Source organism: Lathyrus oleraceus, chromosome 2 (assembly GCF_024323335.1).
Source record: "Lathyrus oleraceus cultivar Zhongwan6 chromosome 2, CAAS_Psat_ZW6_1.0, whole genome shotgun sequence".
NCBI classification, from domain to species: domain Eukaryota; kingdom Viridiplantae; phylum Streptophyta; class Magnoliopsida; order Fabales; family Fabaceae; genus Lathyrus; species Lathyrus oleraceus.
In genome coordinates, this window is record NC_066580.1 from 484719275 (window position 1) to 484728778 (window position 9504).

Below are 9504 nucleotides of genomic sequence, written 5' to 3' on the forward strand. Positions count from 1 at the left end.
TTTTAAGTAAATGATTGTATAGGAAAAGATAATATAAACACCAATAATTTATACTAATTAACTATCAATCAGATATACATTCCCCAAATTCAAATTAAAATCTTCCCAAATCCTTACGAGAATAGAGAATTAAAACTCAAATCTTGGATTTCTCCGCCCCGCCACCATTCATTTAATAAAATTAAATTTTTTAATAAATTGTTTTTTTCAACATCAAATTACATAATAAATAATAAAATAAAATACTCTCAAAAATTTTCATATATATTTCAAATATCAAAATATTAATTACATATTTAATATTCTAAATTATCAAAACTAAATGAATGAGATGAGATGAATTCGAAGTAAATATTAGTGTTTCTATTATTTTGATATATGATTTTAAAATGCTAGTTATTACATGAGAAAGGAAACTTCAAAGGCAAGCGAATCCGTCGGATTATTGATTTTCTATTGTATCGTTAAATAATTCAATTTTATAAAATAAAATTATAAATTATTTTTAATTTTTTATTTATTTCATTTTTTTAGTTAAAATAATAAAATATTAAAAAAATACTTCAAACAAATCATGAGAAACTATGAGTGGTTGAAATTATTTTTTGGTTTTTTCCAAATCACCTTAACTTTGAGCTTTGTTGGCCTTGTAGGATCATTGGAATTCATACATAACAGAAAATGATTTCATATTCATGTAACAAAATGGGTTGAAATCAATTGTAGACCTTACAAATGAAATCAGATGGTGGAAATTTAAAATTTAAGAATAAATAAAAACTTGTAGAATAGATTGAATGACTAAGAATCCATTTACTTATTATATTTACAATTGACACAATGTTATTCAATCTTAATACCATTCATCTCCATCTTCTTAAGCATGCTTGGTCTCTTATATTTCTTTAACAAAAGAGAAGAGCAAACAACACTGATAGAAGATGCAGCCATTGCAGCTCCAGCAATCCAAGGTGGTAACCGAAATCTTGTAGACGGGTAAAGAACACCAGCAGCAATAGGAATTGCTACAACATTGTAGCCAAGAGCCCAAACATAATTTAAACGAATGCGCGACAGAGTTTTCTTTGCAAGGTCAATGGCTATTATTGTATCTTCCAAGTTACTCTTCATCAGAACAATGTCAGCTGCTTCTATAGCTATGTCTGTTCCAGCACCAATTGCTATTCCAACATCAGCTGCCACTAGTGCCGGTGAATCATTTATCCCATCTCCCACCATTCCGACCGTGTATCCAGCATTCTGCAACCAAGTAAGTCCAATCATTACTCATACCAACATCGGATACAAAACCATTTCTACTAGTGTCATACAAGAATATGCGTCTGTGACACTGACACGGACACAGACACGCTTTCAAGACCATGATTATTGTTTTACCTGAAATTCTTTTATTTTAGTAGCTTTGGTCTCGGGTTGAGCTTCTGCCATGACAGTTTCAATACCAACTTGTCTAGCTATAGAATTTGCAGTTCCCCAATTATCACCTGTCACCATTATGCTTCTGATTTTCATGGATTTTAGAATAGATATAACTTCTTTTGCATTAGGTTTCAGTGCATCAGACACAGCAACAACTCCAACAACTTCTCCGTCCAATGATACTACAATCCCAGTTTGAGCCATGGTTTCAGCTTCGGCTAGTACTTCTTCAGCTTCCACTGAAATGGCTATGTTATGATCTAGCATCAGTTTTTTATTCCCAACTATAATTTCCTTGTTTTGAACAATTGCTTTCACTCCATGTCCTGAAACAGACACAAAGTCTTTTGCTTCTGGGAATGAATGATTCTGTTCTTCTTCAATGATATTTTTGGCATGATCCACAATGGCCTTTGCTATTGGATGCTCACTATTCACCTAATCATATAGATATAACAAAAACATTATTGAGTAACTAGCATCGCAATTTCAAATTCAAGACATGTTAAGTGTCCGACACATCTTGTTACTAAATTCGATTATTTCATTTTCTCAAATCATTATTACTGTCAACGTGTTAGTATCAGTGTTGGTCCAGTGTCCATGATATTCTAGATATTAAAACAGTTATAGAAGATGTCTTGCCTCTGCCGCAGCCACAAATTTATAGAAATCTTTAACTGACATGTTTTTGAACAGTTTTGTAGTCACAACCACTGGCTTCCCAACGGTGAGAGTTCCTGTCTTATCAAACACAATGCAATTCACCTGCGAAATTGTAAGTAGCAAGTGAGTTTTCTATTCTATTGTTGAAATAGTAACTTGAGATAACAATTAATGGCACTCACACTTACCTTGTGTGCACTTTCTAATGCTTGACCACCTTTGATCAACACACCTTGAGTAGCACCAACTCCGGTACCAACCATGACAGCCGTAGGAGTTGCGAGTCCTAGAGCACAAGGGCATGCTATGACCATCACTGAAATTCCAAACTGAAGTGCAAGCTCAAAACTATTCATTGAGGATGGTATCCATGATTTTGGATATGTATGCAACTTTCCCGCTACAAACCAACAAATCCATGTTGAAAAAGATATCACAACGACCTGCAAAAACAATCACGGTTAACTATACGAAAAAACAACAAACGATATATTTGATCGAAAAAACGCTTAAGTTTAGACTTACAATAGGAACAAAGTATTTAGAAATCTGGTCTGCAAATTTCTGAACAGGAGCTTTAGCCATTTGAGCAGACTCAACAAGTCTAACAATCTGAGAAAGTGCACTTTCTGATCCAACTCTTGTTACCTTAACATGCAAAACGCCATTCTCATTCACAGTACCACCAATCACCATTTCACCTTTCATCTTAGCAACAGGCTTTGCCTCGCCGGTTATCATACTCTCGTTCACATGACTTTGTCCCCACACAACAACACCATCCGATGCTACTTTCGCGCCCGGAACAACTTTGATCACATCATTCTTCTGTATCAACCGACTATCAATCTCCCGTTCGCCAATCACATTTCCCTTATCATCTTGAGTTAGTAACATTGCTGTATCAGGTGTCAAATCCATAAGTTTTGCAATAGCCTGTGATGTTCTCCCTTTAGCCAACACTTCCAAATACTTACCAAGTAGAATAAAAGAAATAAGCATAGAACTTGTTTCGAAAAAATCACTTCCTTTAAAATGCGAAGAAAAAACCGTTCTTCCAACAACATAGACAGAATAGAAATAAGCTGCATTTGTTCCCAAAGCTATCAGCACATCCATGTTTGCATAACCTTTTCTCAAAGCCTTATAAGCTCCAACATAGAATCTTCTTCCTATGATGAACTGTACCGGAGTCGAAAATTCCCACTTTAAGAGCAATCCAATATTCAGCATATTAACAATCTTGATTTCTAAAACATGTTTAATCCCAGGTATATACATAAGAACCATAGATATCAAAAAAACAGGAATAGTAAAAGCCAAACTCCATATTAATAACTTGAAGTGTCGATTAATTTCGTCTCGCTTATGTGCTTTACTTCCTCCATCATTTGAAAATATTGTGGCTCTAAAACACCCTGATCCTGTAGACTCAATGGCTTCAATAAAGGTTCTTGGTCCAGTTAAATAAGGTTTATAAGTTAAGGTAACTCTATGAATGTCTTGATATGTGTCTATGGTTTCAACACCTTGGAGTGATCTAAGAGAATGTTGAATGATATCCATTGATTGTTCATTTTTTATGCCATCGATTTGAAGTTCGATTTTACTAATGTGTTCTCCTTTGCTTATTAATATAGGTTTAAAACCTGTGTCTGAAATAGCTTCTATTATTTGATTGTAGCTTATGATGTTTGGGTTGTAATGGATTTCTGCTTCTTCTGTTGCTAAGGCCACTTGTGCTATTTGCACCCCGGGAAGGGATTGAAGAGATGATTCGACATTGGAGGAACAAGAAGTGCAAGTCATGCCACCTATGTGTACTCGACATATCTGTAACGAGGTGTCATTTGAACTCTCTCCCATGGATTTGGCTTCAAATCCAACATCTATAATGGCTTCACGTATCTTATCTTCCTGTGTACAAAATATACGTGTTGTAGTAATTGCGTAAAGAGAGTATTATGTTTGAAAAGTGATGTATATGAAATTGAAACAATGACAACCATTAACGGCCAAACAATTTCATTTGTATCATGAGGAGGTAGGACACTTTATTTTTATAAAGAAATTCAGAGATCTATTTTTACAATCATTATTTCAAAATATTCATAATATTTTATTATATTAGTGATGAGACCTATAAAACAAATTCAAATAATTATCTATAAAGTCATACATATGAATATGAATAGTTGTCATATAATGATATTTAAAACTTTTTACATTTAAATGTAATCTATTTAGACTCATCCCAATCCCAAAAGAATCACATTTGCAAACAAATGAGCCTATTTCAAAAAGTTGTTAACATCTTTGGGAAGGAAAGGGAAAAAAATTGGAATACCGTTCAACACAAATTTAATAAGAACAACCCGCACACACAACCTGATCAATGTATTCCTCAACGAGGCACGCTTAGAAATTAGTCTGATTGAAAGCTCCCATGTGATCATCCTTTTAGGGTTTCCCTCCACCGATAGATTGAGATACTAAAGTAGGAGGATATATGTCTATAATTTAAGAAAATTTTCAATAAAGTCTATAAAAGACTTATAGTCTCATTCATATTATTAGGAAACTTTTAGACTAGTTTACCTATATGGCTGACGTTAGATTGAAACGATAAATGACAACCTTAATAGTTCAAAGGTTGTTCGTTGATGTCTCATCCAAGATAAGAATGTCATCAGCATATTGAAGGTATGACACCACCAGATCGCACATCCCATATAAAACCTAGGAAAATCCCTAAAGAGATCGTAGTTGCCATCAAGAAACATTGGCCATCCACTATCAAAAGGAAAAAAGAAATGGGTCAAAGAGCCCTCGTTTTCTTAAGCCCTCTGAATGTTGATTTCCTAAGTTGAGAAATCGTTGACCAAAATCGAAATGCTCTCCAAAATATCGCAAACCTTAATCCACAATCTCCATTTCACACTAAAACTTAACCTCCTTGATATATACTCAAGAAATTACTAACTAAAAAAATCATAGGGCTTCTTGAAAGCCACATTGAAAAATAAGCAATCAGTTTGTGATTTTTTGGCCAAATTAATATTCCATTCATAACCATGACGCCATCCACCAGTGTATACCTCCGAGGAAGGGTGGTTGATTGGTGACATAATCGTATAATCGTATATGTAGCTAAGACTAACCTAGTTGCCAAAACTATGGCCACCAACTTATACAATGACCAAAGAAGAGAATTCAACCTAAAATCCCTGAAAGAAATAGGTCAATTCACCATTGGATTAAACATGATAAAATAGGATGCCACGATCCTAAACACGGTGGAATTGGGACACACATAAAAAGAGCAAACATAACATACACGGTTTTTCTAAGGAGATCCTAAAACTTCTTAAAGAATGTATAGTAAAAGTTATATGACCTCGGACTCTTGTTACCATTTAAACCAGACACAACCGTATCCACTCGACTGGAAAAAAACTTAGAAGTGAGAGACACACTATCGTTAGGAAGAATACAAGGGAGGTTAATTAGAGGTGTACGTGGGTCGGTTTGGGTTGGATTTGATCAAATCCAATATCCAATCCATATATGATACTTCGGTTTGGGTTAGAAAAATGATCACCCGTTACACGAATGGGCCGGTTTGGACAAACCCACTAATTTCCGGATTGGGTTGGGTTGGATAGTGGATTGCCAAATAATTTTTCTTTTTATTAATATTAAATAACAAAATAATGAATCATCATATTTTTTTCATAAAAATTACTCAACATTTATATTTTCTTAAAAAAATTAGATAACATATTTTTACTATCTTTTAGAATCATAAAATAATAAATCATATCATCAATTAATAAAATTATTAAAAAATACTAACAACAAATTAAATTGTGTGACATAAAACTGTATTAGCATAAAAAAATATTAAAGAGTGAAATATTCCAAATTAATTAAAGTAATGATTAACTAAAATAGTAAATCTTAATAGACTAAAATTGCAATAACTAAGATAATATTAATCAAAATCATTAAAAGTGTAATAATAATTTTTTTATTAGTGGGTAAATGGGTTTTTTGGGTTTGGGTCCGGTTTTACCCGAAACCCGATTTTTTAATGGGTTTTTTAGTTTTAAAACCCATATCCATCCAATTACCCGATTTTGTGGGTTTGACCGGATTTTGTGGGTTGACCCAACTCATGTACACCCCTTAATCCCATCCAAAGTCAGTCGGCCCAATGAAAGACTGAATTAATGAAAGGTAAAATATCTCTTAATCTTTCCTTGAACCTTATTTATACAAACATCCCCCACGAGAAGGGCCATGATACAATTCCTTTAACTCCTCTTCCTCACACAAGCATGGAAATAATTGGTGTTTCTGTCTCCCTCCCTAATCCATCTCAAACGAGACCACTGAAAACTTTGAGAGTCCCGACATCTAAAAAGCTTAAAGATATCATCATAAACTTTACTCATGTCCAACAAATCCCTCATAAAAAAAAAGATTAATCTCCCCACTATAAAGCCTCACACCCCAATGTCATTCCCACACTTAGCAGTCCTAAATTCCAAATTATTGAACACCACTATGTAAAGAGATAACTTTAAGGGCCTTTAGATTTTCTCAAAGCACACATGACATCCAACCCGAAGGAGAATTGATTCAATATACCACAATACCACCTTCAAGAGAAACAATGGTCTTCCAACTAAAGTTATTGAACCAAAATAGTCTAATCCTCCACAAATGCAACACATACTTAAAACATCACAAGGAAGGTCACAGAAACTCCTAGAGCCCCACATCTCCCTCAACCATCAGACACAAAGATATGATTCAACATAATCATTGCGACCCTATTATAGTGGTACTAAGTGAACTGCTTCACCAAAAGTTGAAGGTCTAACAACCATATGGACACAAGAAAGTTAACAAACTCAAGAGATTCATCTAATGAACTTAAGTAGGACCCCTCTCTCGACCATTTTCTCTCATTGGCAAGTGATAATACACCCAACGAGATCCTAAATCTCTCTCAAATCCGCACCAAATGATCCTAGATCAACCTTTTAATTGACATGACATTTGGAGTGGTGTTAACAACAAAGTAATAGATTTTACTAACTTCTACTCCCAACACACCTCGAGATAATTATGCCTATAGTTTTTCCTTTAGAGTTATACCAAATAGAGAGAAACATCGTCCGTATCCACAATAAGAGTGAAACTCCATTCACAGACAAAATTACCAACCAAAAAAGTAAGAGTGAGTCACATCGACCATACTTAACTTCGACTCTCGAATTGAAAAAAGAAAATAAATTCTGAACCTTTATAAGCTCTCAAATTTTACAACTTAATTCAACTCCTTGTATTTCTAATATTAAATGACTCAATAATCATAGATAACCTCACTTACTCCTTTTCCAAAACATCTAGATGGTCCGCATAAATGACCACTTGAGCATTTTACATGTTGTTTCATAAAATGTAATTTCATAAAAATATAATGACACGAGTAAAGGATTGAATTACTTTTAAGCATGCATTTCAATTCCTTCCTAAAATTCAAGAACCATTTTTCTCTCAATTTGAAATGAACTAGTGCAACTTTAAATTTGATGTCTTGATAGTATAAAATAGAGATCATCTCCATTTCTTAAAAAAACCACATATTTCTTGTGCTAGCTTAACAAATAATTTTATTAAATATTAAAAATTAAGTCAACTAGTTTTATCTTTTATATACTCTTCCATTACAAACTAATTTATCATGTATATTTTTATCAAATTAATAACACCCGCCTCTTCATCTTCCTTTACTAATGCAATAATTATTTAATAGATAATTAGTAAAGATCCTCGCTTTCTCAAAGAAATAGAGAGGTACCTTAATTAATAATTATATAGTTTTTAAGTGTATGAATAAAAAAACATACAATTGAAATGAATACAAGTTGTTAAATTATAGTTGAATCATAACATTTCTTTGTATTCTTTTAATATATTAACATAAACAAATTATATATATATATATATATATATATATATATATATATATATATATATATATATATATATATATATATATATATATATATATATATATATATATATATATATATATATATATATATATATATATATATATTGTTGAGATTGAAATGAGTATGAATATACTTACATTAACTATGGAGGGATAATATTGAACCTGAGCTTTATCATTCAAGACATCAACAACTGCTTCTCGAATTCCAGGTAAGCGCTTGATGGCTTTCTCCACGGATCCAGCACAGGCAGCACAGGTCATTCCCATAACACAGAAAACAACAGTTATGGCAGCCTCTGATCCTTCCACCACTTCCGGTGACGTTCCTTTCGGGTATCTCGTTATCGACGGATAGTGTGGCTCAGGTGACAGGTTCCCGCAGCAATGCAACCCGCCATTTATGCATTCCCAGCCTTCAAACTTTTTAACCATTAATGAAGCTTTTTAATTTTATATGATGTAGTGCATAAATTCTTTGGTTCCTCTTGTTGTTATATTTATAGAAGAATCCAATGATAAAGGAAGGAAAGGAAATAGAGGGGGCGTATATGGTGGGGACATATAGTAGTGTCATGACTTTATTTATTCTCAACTTGTTTCAATTCAGTTACAAGATAGGGAAGACTTTTGGACTTCAAAAAATATTTACATTTATTGAAAACTCTTGAACTTAGGTATCTCATGTTCACAACTTCCTATTAGTAATATGTCATCAACATACAGACACATCATAATAATATTGTCTTCAGAAGAATGTTGAACATAGACATCGTACTCCATCACACATTTATGAAATCACTGCTTCTTAAAAAATGAATCAATTTTCAGATTCTAAGCTCTAGGGGTTTGCTTCAGTCCATACAAAACTTTGTGTAATCTGTACACCATCCCTTCCTGATTCTTTTTCTCAAATCCAGGAGGTTGTGACACATAAACCTTTTCTTCTAATGGACCATTCAGAAATGCAGATTTCACGTATAAATACATCAGAGGCCAATTCCTGTTAGCAGTTATCGCAATCACCAGACTAATTATTTCATGTCTTACTACAGGCGCAAACACTTCAAAGTAATCTAATACAGGTTTCTGTAGAAAACCTCTCACAACTAACCTTGGTTTCTGTTTTCCAATTGATCCATCTGACTTTAGCTTCACCTTATAAACACATCTCACGCTGATAACTTTCTTGTTCTTTGGAAGTTCTGTCAGCTTCCAAGTCTTGTTTCTCTTTATCGCATCAAGTTCTTCTTTCATGGCCTTCAATCAGAATTTTTTCTTGAGAGCTTCTTCTGTACTCACGGGTTCAGAGTCTACTAACATGGCACACTAAATAACTTTCCCTTCAGAATCTACTTCAGTATATTGCA

General features: G+C 33.4%; 1 protein-coding gene across 1 annotated transcript; it reads right to left on the minus strand.

Moving 5' to 3' along the window:
- Positions 1-754: 754 nt before the first annotated feature.
- Positions 755-8693, minus strand: LOC127120727 (probable copper-transporting ATPase HMA5). The gene is made up of 6 exons (XM_051051254.1): positions 8273-8693; positions 2632-4023; positions 2295-2549; positions 2086-2208; positions 1399-1878; positions 755-1260 (listed from the first exon to the last, which is right to left on the minus strand). The coding sequence occupies exons 1-6, from the start codon at positions 8567-8569 to the stop codon at positions 844-846; spliced, it is 2964 nt and encodes a 987-aa protein (XP_050907211.1). The 5' UTR covers positions 8570-8693; the 3' UTR covers positions 755-843.
- Positions 8694-9504: the final 811 nt, after the last annotated feature.

Coding starts and splice junctions, on each gene's coding strand:
- LOC127120727 (XM_051051254.1), bottom strand. CDS start 8,569: ATGGTTAAAAAGTTTGAAGGCTGGGAATGCATAAATGGCGGGTTGCAT. Junction 2,550..2,631: donor CTAAATACTTTGTTCCTATT/GTAAGTCTAAAC, acceptor TTGTTTTTGCAG/GTCGTTGTGATATCTTTTTC. Junction 1,879..2,085: donor AATTTGTGGCTGCGGCAGAG/GCAAGACATCTT, acceptor CTATATGATTAG/GTGAATAGTGAGCATCCAAT.